A 24,977-nucleotide genomic window follows, 5' to 3' on the forward strand; every position below is an offset into this window, starting at 1 on the left:
TTAACTAATTTAAATAAGTTCTCCTCTGTATATACAGTACTTTTTTGAGTCGTTTGGTAGTAAGCTAAGCTTTAACCATGTCTAACAAATTAATTTAGTTACGTTCAGTTAACGTAAAGTAACGAAAGACGTTGAGTTTTCTGGCTAACATTTCGTTATCTAACGTTAATCAACGTTAGCTAGTAAAACATTTTTTAAAGCTAGTTTGTTAACTCACTCACCCAAGTTGACTAATTTACCAAGTAATTGGGGAGCTCAACCTGTCAGCCACCATGCTTGTATTGAATGCAACGTTACTTAATTAACTAGCATGCCAACATGACTGGTATGCTTAGGCTAGGTGTCAGACAGAGTCAGGTTTGACAATGAGTGCCGAGATCAAAGTAAAACGAGTGTCCTCGAGGAAGAGGTCCAGAGATGGGCTCAGAAGTCATCTCACGCCCGTAAGGAAAAGACCCAGTGCTTCTGGACGACAATATCCTGACAACAGCACAGGCGAAATGGAGCATCCCAGGGCTATGGACCAATCTATGGATGCAAAGTTCAGTGAGGTGGGTAGCTAACATAACAACCGTACAGTACACTGTTTGTGGTCTGATCATATATTGTCTAGTAATGCGTTACACATGTATTAACAGTTTTACATTTCTTTTGCAGTACTGTAGTGACACTGAGGATTTATTTGGGGACTATGACAGCATTGTAGGTGACAGTTCTTTCCTGGCCAAGCTGGATAGAGAGGAGCAGAACATGAGATGGTATGACATTGACCATGCAACCAGCTACCAATACCCTGTGGTTCTGCAGCATGAGAACCCTGACTTCACCTCACTGAAGTCTTCAACCGACAACTATCTGAAAAAATCACGTGATGACTCAATGACAGACTCAATCCTGAAGTGCTTCAGTAATGACTTTTTCAGAGACATGCAAAGCTCACAGCTCGCCTTTCAACAGGACTCTCCAAACAGCAGAGCGGATCTGCTGTCCAGATGGGGACAAAACGTCCATGCCTACGAGACGTCCTGAGTCTGTCAGTGTAACAGTATAACTTTAGACCGTCCCCTCGCCCCGACACGGGCGCGAACCAGGGACCCTCTGCACACATCAACAACTGACACCCAAGAAGCGTCGTTACCCATCGCTCCACAAAAGCCGCGGCCCTTGCAGAGCAAGGGGCAACCCTACTTAAGTCTCAGAGCAAGAGTGACGTAACCGATTGAAACGCTATTAGCGCGGACCACCGCTAACTAGCTAGCCATTTCACATCCGTTACACTCACCCCCCTTTCAACCTCCTCCTTTTCCGCAGCAACCAGTGATCCGGGTCAACAGCATCAATGTAACAGTATAACTTTACGTCGTCCCCTCGCCCCGACACGGGCGCGAACCAGGGACCTTCTGCACACATCAACAACGGTCGCCCACGAAGCATCGTTACCCATCGCTCCACAAAGGCCACGGCCCTTGCAGAGCAAGGGGCAACCCTACTTAAGTCTCAGAGCAAGTGACGTAACTGATTGAAATGCTAGTAGCGCGTACCCGCTAACTAGCTAGCCATTTCACATCCGTTACATCAGCACTGAAGATGGAAATGAGAGGCACAATGCAGGTGTGGTCCCCAAGGCGAGGAAGAGCATGTCAGATCATCTGAAGAGAGCCATGCTGGTTAATGCAGCAGCTCTTTCTAGTGTCTCACGGACTGCAATGCAGAAGGAGGCCATAGTTACAGAGGAGATCAGTGTTGCCATGCAGGCTATGGAATCTGTCTCCATGGAGAAAATGGACCTTGGGCCTTTCTTCGGTCTTCCCACCAAAGTGAAGGCGCTGATATGTAATCTCAAAGGAATCAAAGATTTATATGGTGAATAGCTTTCTACCCCTTTTCCCTGTCTAATTGCATGTCCTCACTATAGTTCTGTGTCAATTTTACCATGTTTTACCATGTTTTAAAAGTGTGTGGTTGTCTTGAGTAATTGGATTTCTTGCCCTGCTTCATATTACAGAGGATCATAATCAATGCTCTCTTCTATTTCAGAATGGCAGAAGAACTGTCAACCTGGACTCAGTTCAGCAGAGGAGAAACCTCATCTACTCTCTGCCCACCAGAGGTGGGAAAACTCTGGTGGCTGAGATTCTCATCCTCAAAGAGCTTCTATGCAGAAAGAGGGATGCCATTTTCATTCTGCAATACATATCTCTAGTGCAGGAGAAGGTATTGTGGTCATTATATTATGTTTACAAATTATCTATAATTCCCATTTCATCCAGCTACACAGGGATTATAATCCAACATTTTAGTATTCAAGGTCACATTTGAGTTAGGAAATTGTCACAAAACTCATGTCAATGGAAAATCTGAGCGCTGTATTGCATGCATTTCAAGGTTCGGGGGTTGGCCAGTTTTGGCCTGGAGCTGGACTTCATGGTGGAGGAGTATGCTGGCAGTAAGGGCAGGTTCCCTACAGTGAAGAGAAGGGGAAAGAGGTCCCTGTACATCGCCACCATTGAGAAGGCCCACAGCCTGGTCAACTCCCTCATAGAGGCCAACAGACTGGACAATGTGGGGCTGGTGGTTGTTGACGAGGTATGCAAATATCTTATTACATAAACATCTAAGACATTGGCAAATATAGAATAGCCACTCACTAAACACAAAAAATGAATCCTCTGATGCATTGTGTATTTGATGCAATCAATTATATTGTACAGTAGTGTCTAATTATTTCTGTTTTTATTAGCTCCACATGTTGGGTGATGGTAGCAGAGGAGCTATCATTGAGATGACTAGCCAAAGTGCTCTATGTCAGCAGTAATTGTGACTGCTATTCTTACTCTTATCATGTTCATGGAGATTGGAGATCTTTTGAAAAATGTGTTTTCTCTTTACACAGAGTCAACTCAGATCATTGGAATGAGTGCTACTCTGGGCAATATCCAAGATCTTCAGGGGTTTCTGAGCGCAGATAACTAAACTAATGACTTCAGACCGGTTTGTAATTTCCTAACCATAGGCTTGATATACGCAATGCCATTTTATCCTCTGTGGTATGCCTACTTCTTGTTTGTGAGAGTCTACATGCAACATGAAAATCACCAACATATATATTATTTGAAACCTTACTTAAAATGGATACAAGTTAGACTGCGGGTTGTGCACTGCTTTGTCTCTATGATTGTAGGCCACTGATAGCCATGGTGTTTATGTTTCAGGTCGAGCTGAAGGAGTATGTTAAACTGAAGGACAGCATATATGAGGTGGACCCAAAAGAGGATTGCTTCAGGTTCTCTCGGCTCCTAAACCTTAAGGTATGTTCATCCATTTTATTTTGAAGAGTCATATTTTATATGGCCTGAGGGGGGTGTGGTATATGGCCAATATACTACGGCTAATGGCTGTTCTTATGACACGGAGTGCCTGAATACAGCCCTTAGCCGTGGTATATTGGTAATATACCACAAACACCGAGGTGCCTTATTTCTATTATAAACTGGTTACAAACATAATTAGAGCAGTAAAAATAAATGCTTTGTCTTACCCGTTGTATACGGTCTGATATACCTCGGCTTTCAGCCAATCATCATTCAGGGCTCTAACTACCCGGTTTGTAATGAAATATATACTTGTCTCTAGTACCAGGCAGTCGGCTGTTGAAGGCTGACACATTGTATTTGAAGTCTTAACACCTGACTAATCCTTCTGTTTTCCAGTACTCCAGTGCAATGCAGAAGATCGATCAGGATCATATTGTTGCCTTGGTAACTGAGGTCATTCCAAGCCAGTCGTGCATTGTCTTCTGTCCCACCAAGAAAAATTGTGAGAACATGGCTGAGATGATCTGCAAATACCTGAAAAAGTAAGAGACATATCTTTGTATCCCTCCTCTCTGTATTCCAAATAATGGTAAGCCTGTCCAGTGGCTGTGATTGTGTAGATTGTGATTGATCCAACATGCCACTTCTTCTTCAATTCTCCAGGGACATTATCCAGTGCAAGCAGGCAGAGAAGGCTGTGTTGCTGGGGGAGCTAAGGAGCAGTGGGAACGGCTCCCTGTGTCCGGTGCTCAAGAAGACTACATCAGGTCCTTATGTTTGCACGTTCTGACAGACTCATCTAATGCATTGTTCCTGTCCACCTTTTTATATTTTCAGGTCAAAAAGGTTGTGTCCGCACCAATGGAGATCTGTAAAAGCAACCTAATGCATGATAACGGAAAGGGTGTTCTGAGTCTCATCCTATCAGTCATTGGATTAAATGTGTGCACTTCTTGAAGAATATCCATAAGTGAATTCCAGAAAAATCCAGTTTCCTTTTTAAATGTATCTTTTTAGCAAAGAACTTGGTCTTAATTAATGAATTGATTATATGGTTTTTGTGTTTTTTTTCTTTGTCTCCCTTCAGATCACGAACAGCTTAGAGCAGGTCATAGACTTCATGGATGGTACGTTGTTGTCTGTCCAGAAGAAACAGGTGTGCTTGGAGAGGAGCCTGTGGGAGGTGACACAGGAGTGTGTTGAGCTGTTGAAAGAGAAAGGCCTTGTCACTGTGTCCACAGAGCCACAGGATAGGACTCTGCAGGTCACCAAGCTAGGAAGAGCTACTTACAAAGGTGAACTACTCTCAAACACTCCAGAGCTGGTGTTAATTCCATTTCTATTCCCATACCAGGACATTGTTAGCTAGCTAGCTAGCTGTGCTAATCTTGCTATTTTGTAGAAAGCCCTTGTTGATACTAGCCAGATGGCCACAGCTGTTTTTAAATAATTATAATATCAATACAAGCTACATTGGTTAGCTAGCTTGGAGGAAGTATTTAGTGTTGCATGCATTGCGTCTGTGCATTTAGCTAGCTACCATCCCATAGCCTACATCGCATATGAAGTGTGACTTGCTCATCCATGGATATATGGAGAAAATGCCCTCTTTTTCCTTTTTGTTGTCACTGCTATTTGCTCCCACACGTGGGGGTTCATGCTCTTGTTTTAGCTCAAAGTCAAGTTGTTGGCCACTGACGAGCATTGCGACTGTACAAGTAGAAATTATATTTTCTTCACTCGGCAAGCAGCAGGTACCGCTTTTGTTTTAGCGAGAGAAGGAACGGCCTCCCAGTGTGATAAGTACCTATCACCAGTCTATTGACAGTGAGCTTCTCGGTGTGTTTCATGCTTAGGAATCCATTTCAATCCTGTTACAGAGACATGTTTTTTCTATGAATCAATCCTACAGTCTTAAGTGTGTCTGCCCTCTCCTCCTCAGGCTCAGTGGATCTGACCTACTCTGGGGTCCTGTATAGAGACCTGTCTAAAGGCCTGGAGAGCCTGATGCTGGATAGTTTCCTCCACCTGGTCTACCTGGTAACACCCTATGACATGGTCTCCCAGTGCAAGCCTGATTGGATGATCTACTTCAGACAGGTTAGAGCCTTTATGTGCTTCTTAATTCTTTATTTATAATAATATATACACTACCGTTCAAAAGTGTGGGGTCACTTAGAAATGTCCTTATTTTTGATAGAAAAGCATTTTTTTTGTCCATTAAAATAACATAAAATGTATCAGAAATACAGTGTAGACATTGTTAATGTTGTAAATGACTATTGAAGCTGGAAACGGCAGATTTCCAGATTATGGAATATCTACATAGGCGTACAGAGGTCCATTATCAGCAACCATCACTCCTGTGTTCCAATGGCACGTTGTGTTAGCTAATCCAAGTTTATAATTTTTAAAGGTAATTGATCATTAGAAAACCCTTTTGCAATTGCGAGTACAGCTGAAAACTGTTCTGATTTTAAAGAAGAAATAAAACTGGCCTTCTTTAGACTAGTTGAGTATCTGGAGAGTCAGCATTTGTGGGTTCGATTACTGGCTCAAAATGGCCAGAAACCAAGGACTTTCTTCTGAAACTTGTCAGTCTATTCTTGTTCTTAGAAATGAAGGATATTCCATGTGAGAAATCAAATCAAAGTTTCATTGTCACGTGTGCCGAGTACAACAGGACCTTACAGTGAAATGCTTACTTACAGGCTCTAACCAATAGTGCACACATTCGTCCGGAACAGCTGGTGCTCTAATGCATGCTTCAGTTTTGCTTGCATCGAAGCGTGCATAGAAGCAATTTAGCTCGTCTGGTAGATTCGTGTCACTGAGCAGCTCGCAGCTGGGCTTCCTTTTGTAGTCTGTAATAAACTCAGCAAAAAAAGTAACGTCCCTTTTTTCAGGACCCTGCCTTTCAATGATAATTCATAAAAATCCAAATAACTTCACATATGTTCATTGTAAAGGGTTTAAACACTGTTTCCAAATCTTGTTCAATGAACCTTAAACAATTAATGAACATGCACCTGTGGAACTGTCGTTAAGACACTAACAGCTTACAGACGGTATGCAATTAAGGTCACAGTTATGAAAACTTAGGACACTAAAGAGGCCTTTCTACTGACTCTGAAAAACACCAAAAGAAAGATGCCCATGGTCCTTGCTCATCTACGTGAACGTGCCTTAGGCATGCTGCAAGGAGGCATGAGGACTTCAGATGTGGCCAGGGCAATACATTGCAATGTACGTACTGTGAGACGCCTAAGACAGCGCTACAGGTAGACAGGACGGACAGCTGATCGTCCTCGCAGTGGCAGACCACGTGTAACAACACCTGCACAGGATTGGTACATCTGAACATCACACCTGCGGGACAGGTACATGATGGCAACAACAACTGCCCGAGTTACACCAGGAACGCACAATCCCTCCATCAGTGCTCAGACTGTCCGCAATAGGCTGAGAGAGGCTGGACTCAGGGCTTGTAGGCCTGTTGTAAGGCAGGTCCTCACCAGACATCCCCGGCAACAACGTCGCCTATGGGCACAAACGCACCGTTGCTGGACCAGACAGGACTGGCAAAAAGTGCTCTTCACTGACGAGTCACGGTTTTGTCTCACCAGGGGTGATGGTCGGATTCGTGTTTATCGTCGAAGGAATGAGCGTTATACCGAGGCCTGTACTCTGGAGTGGGATCGATTTGGAGGTGGAGGGCCGTCATGGTCTGGGGCGGTGTGTGTCACAGCATCATCGGACTGAGCTTGTTGTCATTGCAGGCAATCTCAACACAGTGCGTTACAGGGAAGACATCCTCCTCCCTCATGTGGTACCCTTCCTGCAGGCTCATCCTGACATGACCCTCCAGCATGACAATGCCACCAGCCATACTGCTCGTCCTGTGCGTGATTTCCTGCAAGACAGGAATGTCAGTGGCCTGCCATGGCCAGCGAAGAGCCCGGATCTCAATCCCATTGAGCACGTCTGGGACCTTTCGGATCGGAAGATGAGGGCTAGGGCCATTCCCCACCCAGAAATGTCCGGGAACTTGCAGGTGCCTTGATGGAAGAGTGGGGTAACATCTCACAGCAAGAACTGGCAAATCTGGTGCAGTACTTAATGCAGCTGGTGGCCACACCAATACTGAGTGTTACTTTTGATTTTGACCCCCCCCTTTGTTCAGGGACACATTAATCCATTTCTGTTAGTCACATGTCTGTGGAACTTGTTCAGTTTATGTCTCAGTTGTTGAATCTTGTTATGTTCATACAAATATTTACACATTAAGTTTGCTGAAAATAAACACAGTTGACAGTGCTGAGTTTTTTTTTGTTTGCAAGCCCTGCCACATCCGATGAGCGTCAGACTCGGTGTTGTAGGATTCAATCTTAGTCCTGTATTGACGCTTTGCCTATTTGATGGTTCGTCGGCGTGCTTGCATCTTGTTGAATGCAGTCTTAGTGCCAGCATTGGTTTGATGGTAAATGGACAGCTACGAAAAATCTAGATGAACTCTCTTGGTATTTAGTGTGGTCTACAGCTTTTCATGAGATAATCTTACCTCAGGCAAGCAAAACCTTGACTTCTTTTAATATTAGATTTTGCGCACCAACTGTTATTGACAAATAGACAGACCACCACCCCTTGTCTTACCGGAGGTAGCTGTTCTGTCTTGCCGATGCACAGAAAACCCATCCAACTGTAGATTATCTACGTCGTCATTCAGCCACAACTCGGTGAAATGTCCTTTTGGTAGGATAGTCTCGAACGGTGCTCCTCCTGTTTATTCTCCAATATTTGCACTGCGGCCAATAGGACAGGTGGTAGAGGCGGATTACCCACTTGCCGCCAAATTCTCACAAAGCACCCGGATCTGCGTCCCCTGTATCGGCGTCTCTTCTTTTTGCGAACAATGAATTTGGGCCTGGTCTGGTATCAGCAGTAAATCCTTCACGTCTGACTCATTAAAGAAACAATCTTTCTCCAGTTCGATGCGAGTAGTCGCTGTTCTGATATCCAGAAGCTCTTTTCGGTCATAAGAGACGGTGGCAGAAACATTTATATACAAAATAAGTTACAAACAACACGAAAAAAACAGGCAAAATAGCACAATTGGTTAGGAGCCTGTAAAACGTCAGTCATGCCCTCTGGCGCCATTCTGATGTTTGGTATACTCAGTTAATGACATTTGGGACCAGGCAAGCTAAATATAACTATATTTGTCCCTCGTGTCAGTGTTTCATAGAGGCACTCTGAAAATGGATCCATATCGTATGCATGATTATCATAAGAACATTGAGATTTCACTTCAGTGTAACAGGGCTTGGGGTTACTGCAAACACTTCTCAGTACTAAGAATAGCTCTTAAGTTTTGTCTGCTCTTTGCCTTCCATTTTGACCCCACTGATCTCACTGTGTCCTCTCTCTGTTTATCAGGAGCTGGAGGAGTTCTGGCCCTTCAATGCTCTCCTGACTGAGCTGACCCGCAGGCTGACCTACTGTGTCCAGGCCGAGCTCATCCCTCTCATGGAGGTAGCGGGAGTCATGGAGGTCAGACTTTAAAAAAAATCTCTATTAATTTTATTGGCATTATACCATCCTCAAAATGGTGTCAATGTCCTACTTACCTGTCAACAAAAGGCCCACAAAAACATATCCACATCTTAGGTATCCAGTTATAAGAGCAATTGTCCTAGCCAAGTTATTCAGGCATTGTTCCAGTAGTATTTTTGCATGCTGTAACCATTTATCTGCTTTTGACAGGGAAGAGCCAAGCAGCTGTACAACGCTGGATATAAGACACTTGCTCATCTGGCCAATGCTGACCCAAACGTTCTTGTCAAGACTTTGGAGAACCTCTTCAAGAAACAAGCCAATCAGATTGTTGCTTCTGCAAAAGTATGACTGTTGTCAAATGCTTAGCACGCACACACACACACAATTGCGCTGTTTACATCCTAAATCCATACAGAATAAATAAAAACATTGAATATCGTAGAAAATGGGATTGTGATGAGACGTGTTGAGCATTTACTCTGTAATCATTGTCCTTTTTTGTGGTCTTCCTTTGTTTCAGATGCTGCTGAATGAGAAAGCTGATGCACTTCAGGAGGAGGTGGATGACTTGTTAATGATGCCTCTTGATCTCCCCTCTTTGTAAATATGTTGCTGGGGTGGATTTATTTAGTAAACATTACTTTTTTTTGGCCTGGTGTGTTAATATTGTTTGGTGTAACATATTGTTTATCGGAGTGCTATTAAAACATAATGTGAATCTCTATTTTTTTGTGATAATGTGGTAGATTTCTTCAAAATAGAGTAATAATTCCATCCCATAGAGATGAATAAGATGCTCATGTGAAACAGTGCATCAAAACCATGAAAGAATTCAAGCTCAGTGATCAATGATCACCAGTGATGGGATGGGAAATATTACATTCTATTACAGCGTTGCCATAATTTATCGACAGGCTCCCACGTGCTTGACCCAAGATCAGTGAGTAGTCGGACATATAGGGAGTTATTCTAGTGCTAGTTTTCATTGGAAATGAAGATAAAAGCTTTTTAACAAAAGCAATCACTTTTTCATGTAAACACAGAATTCTACTCATTACTCCACGTGCTTAACCTACGTCACTTTTGTTTTGAGCCGACTGCCGTTGGCTAAAGCGGGCACCACGTCTGGGAAGCATCTTGATTCTAAAACGAATGCAACAGAGTTAATCCGCTTCACCCGGGGCATTAATAGTGCTCCCTTATAGGAAAGTAGGCAGCCTACAGTGTATTGAGACCGCCCCTACTTACTTGCAGGTTCCGATGACACGCACATGTAATTGCCTGAGACCAGACAAATTTCATTGGCTCCCCAAGCTAAATTGCCTAGGCTTTGGCTTAGCAGGTTAATATGTTCTGATTTACAAGACACCAGGTTCAAACCCTGTCTAAAATCAATGCACAGAGCGTGTGGCATGGCTAGGATGCGTCACTGCATGGTGGTGTTGTTTTTCTCTCCTGGTGTACACCTCCAGTAATCAATATTTGCATACACTTTGAAAATGAAAAGAGAATGCTAAATAGGCCAGTTGGAAAACAGCCACTTTGCACTTTTGCATTCACCGTTTTCTGTTAACGCTGCAGTATGTAACTTTTTGGGCGACCTGACCAAATTCAGAGAAATGTGAGTTATAGATCTGTCATTCTCAGTGAAAGCAAGTCTAAGAAGCGGTAGATATGTTCTATTAAGTTTGCAGACGACACAGCAGTAGTAGGCTTGATTACCAACAACGACGAGACAGCCTACACGGAGGTGAGGGCTCTGGGAGTGTGGTGCCAGGAAAACGACCTCACTCAACGTCAACAAAACAAAGGAGATGATCATGGACTTCAGGAAACGGCAGAGGGAGCACCCCCCTATCCACATCGATGGGACAGCAGTGGAGAAGGTGGAAAGTTAAGTTCATCAGCGTACACATCACTGACAAACTGAAATGGTCCACCCACACAGATAGTGTGGTGAAAAAGGAGCAACAGCGCCTCTTCAACCGGAGGCTGAAGAAATTTGGTTTGTCAGCTAAAACCCTCACAAACTTTTACAGATGCACAATTGAGAGCATCCTCCCAGGCTGTATCAGCACCTGGTATGGCAACTGCACCACCCACAACTGCAAGGCTCTCCAGAGGGTGGTGCGGTCTGCACAACGCAACACCGGGGGCAAACTACCTGTCCTCCAGAACACCTACAGCACCCGATGTCACAGGAAGGCCAAAAAGATCATCAGGACAACAACCACCCGAGCCACTGCCTGTTCACCCCGCTATCATCCAGAAGCGAGGTCAGTACAGGTGCATCAAAGCGGGGACCAAGAGACTGAAAAACAGCTTCTATCTCAAGGCCATCAGACTGTTTAAATAGCCATCACTAGCTCAGAGAGGCTGCTGCCTATGTACAGAGACTTGAAATCATTGGCCACTTTAATAAATGGAAATAATGTTTACATATCTTGCATTACTCATCTCATATGGATATACTGCATTTTATACATTTCTACTGTATATTAGTCTATGCCGCTCTGACATTGCTTGTCCAAATATTTATATATTCTTAATTCCTTTACTTTAGATTTGTGTATATTGGGTATATGTTGTGAAATGGTTAGATATAGTTCACAGAGGTTTAGATGGTTCAAGGATTCTCTACATTATACTTGCTTGTTTTGTCACAAACTGAAAATTTGAATTTTTGCATACAGGAAATGGCGCAGTGATGTCTGTGTAGTGCACCGATAACAATTTGCCTTTCATTTTCTGTTTACTATTCTAATATAGAATTTTCAATAAGCCATTTTAGATTTTTATTTTAACATTGAAATTTCATTGTGGCATGAATCATGCGCACTGTTAAGAAAAACAAATGCATTTATCATTTTCACGTTCTTATTTTGCATTGCATTTTCAAACTGACACTGATCACCCTCCATAGACCAAGGTATTTTGTGAACCAGGAAACTCAGTTTTCTCTCAACAATTGAGTCTGAGCATAACTTCATACGAATTCACTAATGACGATGATGGATTTACACATATCGACGCATTTATTGGGATAGTGAGGGAATATAGAGAGCATCAGTAGATTTGGGTTACAATTGTCTTATATTGAATACACTGCGGTAATGTAATATTTGAACTGTGTCCGTCTAGCCTTATTATGTCAGGCATATTAATCTTGGCATTAGTGATATCTATTCTATCTCATGGATATTATGTCGGAGCAAGTGTCAGGTCTGCGAGGGATGAGGTGAATTTTGAGTCTGTAAATCTGAATGTAGACCTCTCTCGAGTACTTAAGAGAGTGAACGAACGTTTTTTGTCTGTGGCCATAGATGCGAGTCTCGTCGCTGAAGAGAAGTTCATGTACCTGTTAGCGTGAGTATTACTACGTTTAGCACAATTTACATGTATTTGTTTTATAAAACGATTGCCTTCAGTCAATTTTTTTTAAACCAGCAGACTACCACTAGATTAGACTCATTCAGGTCCTATAAATATTTTCTCCCTGGAGAAACATAGTTCAGAGAGACGTCTGGCGTATTCATTACGCCTATAATGTTGTAAAACGTTTTTTAAACAGAAACAAATGGAACGAAATTGGGAGAGACCAACCTGAATTTCCAACAGAAACTTGTTTTAGTTGCAAAACAACTGTTTGGACTAATGATTACACCCCAGGGGCAAAACGTTTCGCAACACAAAACAGTTTACTCTAGGAACCACCAAACAGAACAAGCTGAATGTGTCCAAGATAATCTTTTGAAGTTTCCATTTGAAGTAAACGTTTTGCAACGGAGAACATTTTGCATTGAAATCTGACTAATGAATACACCCCAGCTCAACTTAATCTTCCAAAACTGCATAAATTCTGAACTAAATCCACCAGGTCTCCAAAGCTGAGGACATTGGCTAAAGCTTTATCCCCAGCATTTCTAAGATTTGGAGGGACAAGACAAGATTTCATGACCTTCAACCCTGCATTTTTACATTCAAATGAGTATCACAAAAACTCTGTTTTTGATGCAGGTAAATATGGCATACATTGTCACACATTTCAACTGCTTACTAGTCATATTACCACAGAGAGTCGTTTCATATATTTCACCAGCAGCTCTTGTGATGTGTGTGTGGTTTGATTGTGGTCACTCACTTCCACAGCACAATTCCTGTTTTGCATTAATGACACTGAGAAGGAACAGTATGTTGATTCACACAGAGTCAGCTTGAATGCACACAGTAGACCAGGCAGATTTCAAACAATATCATGCGTTTGAGGTAAATCTTAGGTCATCAGCTTCTGAGTGACTCACAGCCACTTGGTTTCTGATTCCTGCTTTCTATTCTGCTGTCAGATGATCTCTGTGAAAGGCTGGAGCTGCCCCCAATACTGGAGGAGAGGCTGAAGCAGGAATGGGCTCTACATGAAGTACTTCTCCAGAAAGAGGACTTGCAGAGGAAGTACCGGAGTGTAAAGTTCACAGGTACTGTATGAGCGATGGTTGTCATGCAGGCAGCATCAGTCTAGCTCACAATAGACTGACTCTTTTGTTTAGCTAACCACCCATTTTCCCTTGAGCAAATAGTCTGAAAGAAGAAGATAACAACATTTAAAATATTTGTTTTTTTCCTGGCAGAGTATGCAGTGGATCTACTGTACTCTTTTACAAACTGCTCTGGATTAGACCTCATCTTTGGGCTCAACGAGCTGCTCAGGACCACTGGCAACTCCTGGGACAGCAGCAATGCCAGGACCCTCATACAGTACTGTGAATCCAAACAGTACAGCATGGCCTGGGAGCTGGGCAATGGTAACAATCATTGATTGAATTGACTAAACAATTAAATAAACGAAGCAAAAAAATGTACGTCCTCTCACTGTCAACTGCGTTTTATTTTCAGCAAACTTAATGTGTAAATATTTGTATGAACATAACAAGATTCAACAACTGAGACATAAACTGAACAAGTTCCACAGACATGTGACTAACAGAAATGGATTAATGTGTCCCTGAACAAAGGGGGGTCAAAATCAAAAGTAACACTCAGTATTGGTGTGGCCACCAGCTGCATTAAGTACTGCAGTGCATCTCCTCCTCATGGACTGCACCAGATTTGCCAGTTCTTGCTGTGAGATGTTACCCCACCCTTCCACCAAGGCAACTGCAAGTTCCCGGACATTTCTGGGGGGAATGGCCCTAGCCCTCATCTTCCGATCCAACAGGTCCCAGACGTACTCAATGGGATTGAGATCCAGGCTCTTCGCTGGCCATGGCAGGACACTGACATTCCTGTCTTGCAGGAAACCATGTGCAGAACGAGCAGTATGGCTGGTGGCATTGTCATGCTGGAGGGTCATGTCAGGATGAGCCTGCAGGAGGGTACCACATGAGGGAGGGGGATGTCTTCCCTGTATAATGCACAGCGTTGAGATTGCCTGCAATGACAACAAGCTCAGTCCGATGATGCTGTGACACACCGCCCCAGACCATGACAGACCCTCCACCTCCAAATCAATCCCACTCCGGAGTACAGGCCTTGTGTAACGCTCATTCCTTCGATAAACGCGAATCCGACCATCACCCCTGGTGACACAAAACTGTGACTCGTCAGTGAAGAGCACTTTTTGCCAGTCCTGTCTGGTCCAGCGACTGTGGGTTTGTACCCATAGGCGACATTGTTGCCAGTGATGTCTGGTGAGGACCTGCCTTACAACAGGCCTACAAGCACTGAGTCCAGCCTCTCTCAGCCTATTGCGGACAGTCTGAGCACTGATGGAGGGATTGTGCGTTCCTGGTGTAACTCGGGCAGTTGTTGTTGCCATCATGTACCTGTCCCGCAGGTGTGATGTTCAGATGTACCAATCCTGTGCAGGTGTTGTTACACGTAGTCTGCCACTGCGAGGACGATCAACTGTCCGTCCTGTCTCCCTGTAGCGCTGTCTTAGGCGTCTCACAGTACGGACATTGCAATTTATTGCCCTGGCCACATCTGCAGTCCTCATGCCTCCTTGCAGCATGCCTAAGGCACGTTCACACAGATAAGCAGGGACCCTGGGCATTTTTCTTTTGGTGTTTTTCAGAGTCAGTAGAAAGGCCTCTTTAGTGTCCTAAGTTTTCATAACTGTGACCTTAATTGCATACCGTCTGTAAGCTGTTAGTGTCTTAACGACCGTTCCGCAGGTGCATGTTCATTAATTGTTTATGGTTCATTGAGCAAGCATGGGAAGCAGTGTTTAAACCCTTTACAATGAGGATCTGTGAAGTTATTTGGATTTTTACGAATTATCTTTGAAAGACAGGGTCCTGAAAAGGCACGTTTCTTTTTTTGCTGAGTTTGTCAGCTTCACACCAATGCAATGGCAACACATATTACAACTCCTCAAGGATAACATCAAAAAGTCTGACTTATGTCCATTCTGGTCCTCTAAAATCCTGTCTCCATTCATATCAGAGCCCAACAGTTATGAGAAGAAGGCAGGGATCCGGGTGAACGGATACCAGCTGGGCCAAGACTTCATTCAACTCCGCAGGATTCTGCGGGAATCCAAACTTTACCATGACACTGGACTCTATGGACCAGACATTAGCCAACCCCGAGACCACCGGAGAGACTTACTGGAGGGGTGAGAGTTTGTCCCTTTTATGTAGCCTATACATAAGGTAGCCCCAATATAGTCATATTTGACATGCTGGTGTACTAGCTAAAGCAATAGTATTGGAAGTCTCCCTGGTCAAAGTAAGAAACATATTTTCCCAAACATGAAAAAGTCGTTGCTAACTGGAAAACTACTAAGGCAAAGAAAGTGTGAATTATTATTAATTAAAAGGATATTCTACAATTGAATTACGACTTGACGTGCATACCTGTCTATATTCATGGTTGAATATCACTGCCAATGCAGTAGGAGACTAATCTCTGAATAATAGGCCACTTGATTTAGACTGGTTTGTCCAGTTTATGGGCGTTTTCTGTCTTTTCACAGCCGTATTATACAATAAGGTCAGAGTTGTATTACTGCTTCTCTCATTTTCCTCTGGCTACTGCATGTCTATACCCAAGACTGTGGTTCAAACCTAAACTGTTAATAATAACACCAACTCATTAATTTCTCATCTCAACGGCACAAAGTATATCAAACATTTCCACTCTCTTTTCCCTATTGGGAAAACTCCTTTCTTTTTTTTTTACAATGTATGGGACAAACTATCACCCCTCCAGTGTGTCTCCAGTGGTCTCAGGGCTGGTTAACGTTGGGTCATTAGATTATTCTCACACAACCACCAATCATGTGGAATTTTATTTATTTATATATACAGTACCAGTCAAAAGTTTGGACACACCTACTCATTCCAAGGTTTTTCTTTATTTTTACTATTTTCTACATTGTAGAATAATTGTGAAGACATCAAAACTATGAAATAACACATATGGAATCATGTAGTAACCTAAAAAGTGTTAAACAAATCAAAATATATTTTATATTTGAGATTCTTCAAAGTAGCCACCCTTTGCCTTGATGACAGCTTTGCACACTCTTGGCATTCTCTCAACCAGTTTCATGAGGTAGTCACCTGGAATGCCTTTGTTAAAATTTGATTTGTGGAATTTCTTTCCTTAATGTGTTTGTGCCAATCAGTTGTTTTGAGCACGTAGGGGTGGTATACAGAAGATAGCCTTTTTTGGTAAAAGATCAAGTCCATATTATGGCAAGAACAGCTCAAATAAGCAAAGAGAAACAACAGTCCATCATTACTTTAAGACATGAAGGTCAGTCAATCCGGACAATTTCAAGAACTTTGAAAGTTTCTTCAAGTGCAGTCGCAAAAACCATGAAGCGCTATGATGAAACTGGCTCTCATAAGGACCACCACAGGAAAGGAAGACCCAGAGTTACCTCTGCTGCAGAGAACAAGTTCATTAGAGTTAACTGCACCTCAAATTGCAGCCCAAATAAATGCTTCACAGAGTTCAAGTAAGAGACAGATCTCAACATCAACTCTTCAGAGAAGACTGCGTGAATCAGGCCTCAATGGTAAAATTGCTGCAAAGAACCCACAACTAAAGGAACCCAATAAGAAGAAGACTTGCTTGGGCCAAGAAACACGAGCAATGGACATTAGACCGGTGGAAATCTGTCCTTTGGTCTGATGAGTCCAAATTTGATATTTTTGGTTCCAACCGCCGTGTCTTTGTGATGCAGAGTATGTGAACGGATGATCTCCGCATGTGTGGTTCCCATCGTGAAGCATGCAGGAGGAGGTGTGATGGTGCTTTGCTGGTGACACTGTTTGTGATTTATTTCTAATTCAAGGCATACTTAACCAGCATGGCTCCCACATCATTCTGCAGCGATACGCCATTCCACCTGGTTTGCGCTTAGTGGGACTATCATTTGTTTTTCAACAGGACAATGACCCAACACAACTCCAGGCTTTGTAAAGGCTATTTGACCAAGAAGGAGAGTGATGGAGTGCTGCATCAGATGACCTGGCCTCCACAAACACCCGACCTCAACCCAATTGAGATGGTTTGGGATGAGTTGTACCGCAGAGTGAAGGAAAGCAGCCAACAAGTGCTCAGCATATTTGGGAACTCCTTCAAGACTGTTGAAATAGCATTCCAGGTGAAGCTGCTTGAGAGAATGCCAAGCGTGTGCCAAACTGTCATCAAAGCAAAGGGTGGCTACTTTGAAGAATCTCAAATGTAAAATATATTTTGATTTGTTTAACACTTTTTTTGGTTTCTACATGTTTCCATATGTGTTATTTCATAGTTTTTATGTCTTCACTATTATTCTACAATGTAGAAAATAGTAAAAAATTAAGAAAAACCCTTGAATAAGTAGGTGTGTTCAAACTTTTGACTGATATATCAAAATTATCAGTTTCTCTGGTTTTACTATTTATCGGTATTTGTTTGGGTTAAATTATAATTTTTTGTTTTATTCTATAAACTACTGACAACATTTCTCCCAAATTCCGAATAGAAATATTGTCATTTAGAGCATTTATTTGCAGAAAATGGCATCTGGTCAAAATAACAGCAATGCGCTAAATGACTATTTTTATTTGGGAGAAATGATGTCACTAGTTTATAGAATAAAACATAAATGTTCATTTTACCCAAACACATACCTATAAATAATAAAACCAGAGAAACTGATACTTTTGCAGTGGTCTCTTAATTTCTTCCAGAGCTATATATAAAAAATATTGAACAATCCTATCCTATTTACCTTTCATAGGTTCTTGGAAAGTGGGGCAGAAGCAATTGACGCATGCACCTGGCACCAGTAAGTTTAACTGTCTGTCCTCACCTGGCACACAGTGGTGGAACAGATGTCACATGTTGCTGCTTTTCACTTTGACACACAGACACTGAACAAACACAGGGTTAGTTTATTCGTGTGCTTGGAAGGTTGGGCACGTGGGGTTGTCACAAGGGGAAAGAGGAACTGTTTGTAAAGGCTTGCACTAACCAGACTTCACATGAGTCTGTCAGATGAGGGATGTACTTTTCAGTCGGAACACCATAGAATATGTAAAAAAAAAAATGTCATTGTTTAATTCCAGACATTTTAATGATACATATACAGCACCAGTCAAAAGTTTGAACACACCTACTTATTCAAGGGTTTTTCTTTATGATTACTATTTTCTACATTGTAGAATAATAGTGAAGACATCAAAACTATGAAATAACACATGGAATCATGTAGTAACCAAAAAAGTGTTAAACAAATCAAAATATATTTGAGATTCTTCAAAGTAGCCACCCTTTGCCTTGATGACAGCTTTGCACACTCTTGGCATTCTTTAAACCAGCTTCACCTGGAATGCTGTTCCAACAGTCTTGATGGAGTTCCCACATATGCTGAGCACTTGCTGGCTGCTTTTCCTTCACTCTGCGGTCTAACTCATCCCAAACCTTCTCAATTGGGTTGAGGTCGGTTGATTGTGGAGACCAGGTCATCCGATGCAGCACTCCCTCACTCTCCTTGGTCAAATAGCCCTTACACAGCCTGGAGGTGTGTTGGGTCATTGTCCTGTTGAAAAACAAATGATAGTCCCACTAAGCGCAAACCAGATGGGATGGCGTACCGCTGCAGAATGCTGTAGGAGCCATGCTTGTTAAGTGTCTTGAATTCAAAATAAATCACAGTGTCAGTGTCACCAGCAAAGCACCATCACACCATCACCTCCATGCTTCACGGTGGGAACCACACATGCGGAGATCATCCGTTACCTACTCTGCGTCTCACAAAGACACAGTGGTTGGAAACAACATTCTCAAATATGGACTCATCAGACCAAAGGACAGATTTCCACCAGTCTAATGTCCATTGTTCATGTTTCTTGGACCCCAAAAGTATCTTCTTCTTATTGGTGTCCTTTAGTAGTGTTTTTTTTGCAGCAATTCGACCACGAAGGCCTGAATAATGTGGTCTTCTCTGAACAGTTAATGTATAGATATGTCTGTTACTTGAACTGAAGCATTTATTTAGGCTGCAATTTCTGAGTCTGTTTACTCGAATGAACTTTCCTGTGGCGGTCCTCATAAGAGCCAGTTTCATCATAGCGCTTGATGGTTTTTGCGACTGCACTTGAAGAAACGTTCAAAGTTCTTGAGCTGTTCCGTATTGACTGACCTTCATGTCTTAAAGTAATGATGGACATATTCAATCAATCCTTATCCCAGTCTGCTGTTCCCACATGCTTCAAGAGGGCCACCATTGTTCCTGTTCCCATGAAAGCAAAGGTAACTGAGCTAAATGACTATCGCCCCGTAGCACTCACTTCCGTCATCATGAAGTGCTTTGAGAGACTAGTCAAGGACCATATCACCTCCACCCTACCTGACACCCTAGACCCACTACAATTTTCTTACCGCCCCAATAGGTCCACAGACGACGCAATCACACTGCACACTGCCCTAACCCATCTGGACAAGCGGAATACCTATGTAAGAATGCTGTTCATCGACTACAGCTCAGCATTTAACACCATAGTACCCTCCAAACTCGTCATTAAGCTCGAGACCCTGGTTCTCGACCCCGCCCTGTGCAATTGGGTCCTGGACTTCCTGACGGGCCGCCGCCAGGTGGTGAGGGTAGGTAACAACATCTCCACCCCGCTGATCCTCAACACTGGGGCCCCACAAGGGTGCGTTCTCGGCACTCTCCTGTACTCCCTGTTCACCCATGACTGCGTGGCCATGCACGCCTTCAACTCAATCATCAAGTTTGCAGATGACACTACAGTGGTAGGCTTGATTACCAACAACGACGAGACGGCCTACAGGGAGGAGGTGAGGGCCATCGGAGTGTGGTGTCAGGAAAATAACCTCACACTCAACGTCAACAAAACAAAGGAGATGATTGTGGACTTCAGGAAACAGCAGAGGGAGCACCCCCCTATCCACATCGACGGAACAGTAGTGGAGAATGTGGAAAGGTTTAAGTTACTCGGCGTACACATCACGGAAAAACTGAAATGGTCCACCCACACAGACAGCGTGGTGAAGAAGGCGCAGCAGCGCCTCGTCAACCTCAGGAGGCTGAAAAAATTTGGCTTGTCACCGAAAGCACTCACAAACTTTTACAGATGCACAACCGAGAGCATCCTGTCGGGCTGRATCACCGCCTGGTACGGCAACTGCTCCGCCCACAACCGTAAGGCTCTCCAGAGGGTAGTGAGGTCTGCACAACGCATCACCGGGGGCAAACTACCTGCCCTCCAGGACACCTACACCACCCGATGTCACAGGAAGGCCAAAAAGATCATCAAGGTCAACAACCACCCGAGCCACTGCCTGTTCACCCCGCTATCATCCAGAAGGCGAGGTCAGTACAGGTGCATCAAAGCGGGGACTGAGAGACTGAAAAACAACTTCTATCTCATGGCCATCAGACTGTTAAACAGCCATCACTAACGTTGAGTGGCTGCTGCCAACATACTGACTCATCTCTAGCCACTTTAATAATGAAAAATGTATGTAATAAATGTATCACTAGCCACTTTAAACAATGCCACTTTACATAATGTTTACATACCCTACATTACTAATCTCATATACTGTACTCTATACCATCTACTGCATCTTGCCTATGCCGTTCGGCCATCGCTCATTCATATATTTTTATGTACATATTCTTATTCATTCCTTTACACTTGTGTATAAGGTAGTTGTTGTGAAATTGTTAGATTACTTGTTAGATATTACTGCATGGTCGGAACTAGAATCACAAGCATTTCGCTACACTCGCATTAACATCTGCTAACCATGTGTATGTGACAAATAACATTTCATTTTATTTGACTGTCGCTTCTCTTTGCTCTTTTGAGCTGTTCTTGCCATAATATGGCCTTGGTCTTTTACCAAATAGGGCTATCTTCGGTATACCACCCCTACCTTGTCACAGCACAAAATATTGGCTCAAACGCATTAAGAAGGAAATAAATTACACAAAGTAAATGTTAACAAGGCACACATGTTCATTGAAATGCATTCCAGGTGACTACCTCAAAGCTAGTTGAGAGAATACCAAGAGTGTGCAAAGCTGTCATCAAGGCAAAGGTTGGCTACTATGAAGAATCTCAAATATAAAATATATTTTGATTTGTTTAACACTTTTGTTTTGGTTGCTACTTGATTCCATGTGTGTTATTTCATAGTGTTGATGTATTCACTATTATTCTACAATGTATAAAAAATTAAAGAAAAGCCATTGAATGAGTAGGTGTGTCCACATTTTGGACTGGTACTATATGTTTCTGTCATGTCACTTTGATTTGAAGAAATGATCTTTAATCGACTACTCTGTATTTTTGTTAGTTACTATGTCAACGGAAGACACACATCTTTAAAAGATTTCCTAGACCCTGAGGTGCTAAACACTTTAGCCCTGAAAACACATGAAGTCATGGAGGTAATGAAAAGATGTGGAAGTACCTGTGTAATCATAGTATATAAGATATTTTTCATTTTATAGATGAATGCCAGTGCACAGCAATTTCACAGGAAATAAAAATGTGTATGTTTTATATTTCAGTAAAGGCAATTAACTGGTTGTCCTGTGTCTTGTATCCTCAGACCGTTGATCTGGCATCCCCTGGGAAGAAGGTGTGGCTTGGAGAGACTAGTTCTGCCTATGGAGGCGGGGCTAAGGGGCTGTCTGACACATTTGTCGCTGGATTCATGTGAGTTTGTGTCTGTGAGGACAGAAAGATAGACCCATTCAGAATCATACCCTGATACCATGTGAGCTGGAGTGATAATTTTAGTCTGACTGAGTGTGGATGTTGTAACAGGCAGCCTACTCATGCTGGCCAAACTCATGGCGCTCCACTGTGGGAAGAGAGACTATAGACAGCCTAGCTTTGCACGCTCCGTGCACTAGCAGCAGTTGAGTCAATTATGTTGTTAGTCTACTCTCATGGAAGGGAATCTCTGCTATTTGGGAACGTGGATTTCATTGAATTTACAGGTCACCTGTCAGCCTGCATCTCATGATCAATCTTTCAACCATGCCCTGTTCCAGGAAGACTTACAATAGTAGTCTCAAGTGCCAAATTATTTTAAAGGAATGCCACAAAAATGCGTGTCCCATGATGTATCCAACATTGACTTAATCCAGTGTGAGGGAAGTATTTTCTTACAAGGGATTACATCTAATGTAATTCTCATTGAGCCTGAATATGGTTGATTGTTTCTAGATCAGATGATATGTGGCTGAATCTCATTATTGTCCCCAAAAACTTTATAGTGTCTTGAAACAGTACTGCAGGGGTAGGCAACCCTGTTCCTGGAATGCTGCAGGTACTGCAGGATTTTGTTCCAACTAGGCACCACACCTGACCAACTGAGCTAATTGATCAGTTCAGTGATTCCCTAAATTCAACACACCTGGTCCTCCTGGTTGGTTAAATCAAAAACATGAAGTGCCTGCTGCACTCCAGGACCAGGGTGGCCTACACCTGCGGTACTGTATTTGTGGTGTAAAATAACTCTTTCATGATTACAGGTGGCTGGATAAACTGGGCCTTGGTGCAAAGCTTGGCTTAGATGTTGTAATCAGGCAGGTTTTGATTGGATCTGGGACTTACCACCTGGTAGATGATAACCTCGATCCACTTCCTGTAAGAGAAATGATTGTTTATTCTCATGTCTTTTGAATTCCTGAAAAAACGCCAATGATCCAATTAAGTATTTTTTAAATTGAAAAAAAGATTTAGTCTATTCTAGGAATATTCAATTTTTCTATATATAGTAAATTCTCTGGTTTATATTTGTATCACTTTGGCAGGATTACTGGCTATCAGTTCTGTACAAGAGGCTTGTTGGACCAGAGGTGCTGAGTATAGAAGCCTTTTCCATTTTGGGAAAGACGAAAAGAGTACGGGTCTACCTACACTGCACTAACAAGAAAAGGTATTTCACAATCTAGCTGTATTAAAGATGGAATCCGCATTAGACGAAACAGGTGAGGAACCTCAGGCAGCGTGGTAAAAATAATTGCAGCACATTCTGCTGTTCTATAACACGTGCAATGTGACAAAGTGTTCGCTGTTTGCAGTAACTTCCTTGTTGTAGTGTCTCAAACGGACGTGGGAGTTTCACCAATTATGCATTCCAGCTTTTAGATGTGAGACAACAACTTGTGTTTGTGAGACAACCATCCTGCCTGTCCCTCAATTTTCTCTTCCTCTCTTCTCCAGTACAAGCTACAAAAGTGGAGCAGTCACATTGTTTGCTCTGAACCTGAGTAAGAGCCCTGCTAGCATCGCTGTGCCTGCCATGGTCTCTAACAGCACTGTAGAGGCCTTCGTTCTTCAGTCTGAACAGCCTGGCGAGGAGGGACTCTACTCGAAGTAGGCTACCATTTAATCTTTATTCCCATCAATGGGGCCCACTAACCTTAAGTGTGTTGCTTGAACCTTTTTGCTGTCTTTTTATTATTATTGTAATTTTTATTTTTATTGAACCTTTATTTAATTAGGCAAGTCAGTTAAGAACACATTCTTATTTACAATGACGGCCCACCCCGGCCAAACCCGGACAATGCTGGGCCAATTATGTGCCGCCCTATGGGACTCCCAATCATGGCCGGATGTGATACAGTCTGGAATCGAACCAGGGACTTTAGCAATGCCTCTTGCACTGAGATGCAGTGCCTTAGACCGCTGCGCCACTCGGGATCCCTGTACAAGGAAGTGTTACCTGTTTCTGCTTTTGTCTTGCCTTGTAACATTGTCAGTGTAAACAATACCGTGCTAAAAAACTATAGAAAGGAGACTATCTGTGTGCTGTGATCTCCAGGTCTGTGAAACTCAACGGAGAGGTGTTGAAGATGGTAGATGACCGAACTCTTCCATCGCTCCAGGGAACTCCTCTTGCTGCAGGAGAACATCTCAGACTGCCTGGTTATTCCTTTGCCTTCTATCTCCTCAGTGAGGCCCAGGCACTGGCCTGCCGATGACCCCAACTGGACAGGAGGACTTGAGAAGATGGATGTATATTCACTGTCTAGACTAAGAAGGAAACACTTGACTATTACTCTAAACACTGCTGTATGTTTTTGCCAAAGAATGTTAACCAGGTGAATGTGGTGAAAGGATTCAATATATATATTTTTAAATAACTTTGTTTTCAGCTACAGAGCCAGTCAAACGTTCCTTCAAGACTATTGGAAAATCATTCCAGGTGAAGCTGGTTGAGAGAATGCCAAGAGTGTGCAAAGCTGTCATCAAGGCAAAGTGTGGCTACTTTGAAGATTCTCAAATCTAAAATATATTTTGATTTGTTTAACACTGTTTTGGTTACTACATGATTCCGTATGTGTTATTTCATAGTTTTGATGTCTTCACTATTATTCTACAATGTAGAAAATAGTAAATTATAAAAAAAACCCTTGAATGAGTAGGTGTGTCCAAACTTTTGACTGGTACTATATATATATATATATATATATATATATATATATATATATCTATCAGTTAAGTCGGAAGTTTACATACACTTAGGTTAGAGTCATTAAAACTCGTTTTTCAACCACTCCACAAATTTCTTGTTAACAAACTATAGTTTTGGCAAGTCGGTTCGGACATCTACTTTGTG

General features: G+C 42.6%; 1 protein-coding gene and 1 pseudogene across 4 annotated transcripts; both read left to right on the forward strand.

Moving 5' to 3' along the window:
- The first annotated feature begins 74 nt into the window (after nt 1–74).
- Nucleotides 75–9,594, forward strand: LOC111980023 (helicase POLQ-like; annotated as a pseudogene).
- Nucleotides 9,595–11,726: 2,132 nt separating this feature from the next.
- LOC111981971 (heparanase) lies at nt 11,727–24,673 on the forward strand. 4 transcript variants are annotated; one of them, XM_024013477.2, is made up of 13 exons: nt 11,727–11,799; nt 12,194–12,236; nt 12,748–12,887; nt 13,214–13,342; nt 13,496–13,669; nt 15,312–15,483; nt 18,106–18,153; nt 21,696–21,789; nt 21,954–22,060; nt 22,885–22,999; nt 23,167–23,291; nt 23,579–23,731; nt 24,180–24,673. In XM_024013477.2, the coding sequence occupies exons 2-13, from the start codon at nt 12,223–12,225 to the stop codon at nt 24,337–24,339; spliced, it is 1,431 nt and encodes a 476-aa protein (XP_023869245.1). In that variant the 5' UTR covers nt 11,727–11,799; nt 12,194–12,222; the 3' UTR covers nt 24,340–24,673. The 4 variants fall into 4 exon arrangements, with proteins under 4 accessions (XP_023869245.1, XP_023869243.1, XP_023869244.1 ...); XM_024013478.2 differs by lacking the exon at nt 11,727–11,799 and adding an exon at nt 11,950–12,108; XM_024013475.2 differs by lacking the exon at nt 11,727–11,799 and having other exon boundaries at nt 11,930–12,236.
- Nucleotides 24,674–24,977: the final 304 nt, after the last annotated feature.

Source organism: Salvelinus sp. IW2-2015, linkage group LG20, assembly GCF_002910315.2.
Source record: "Salvelinus sp. IW2-2015 linkage group LG20, ASM291031v2, whole genome shotgun sequence".
Classification (NCBI taxonomy): Eukaryota; Metazoa; Chordata; class Actinopteri; order Salmoniformes; family Salmonidae; genus Salvelinus; species Salvelinus sp. IW2-2015.

Coding starts and splice junctions, on each gene's coding strand:
- LOC111981971 (XM_024013475.2), top strand. CDS start 12,019: ATGTCAGGCATATTAATCTTGGCATTAGTGATATCTATTCTATCTCAT. Junction 13,670..15,311: donor GGCCTGGGAGCTGGGCAATG/GTAACAATCATT, acceptor CATTCATATCAG/AGCCCAACAGTTATGAGAAG. Junction 18,154..21,695: donor GACGCATGCACCTGGCACCA/GTAAGTTTAACT, acceptor TATTTTTGTTAG/TTACTATGTCAACGGAAGAC.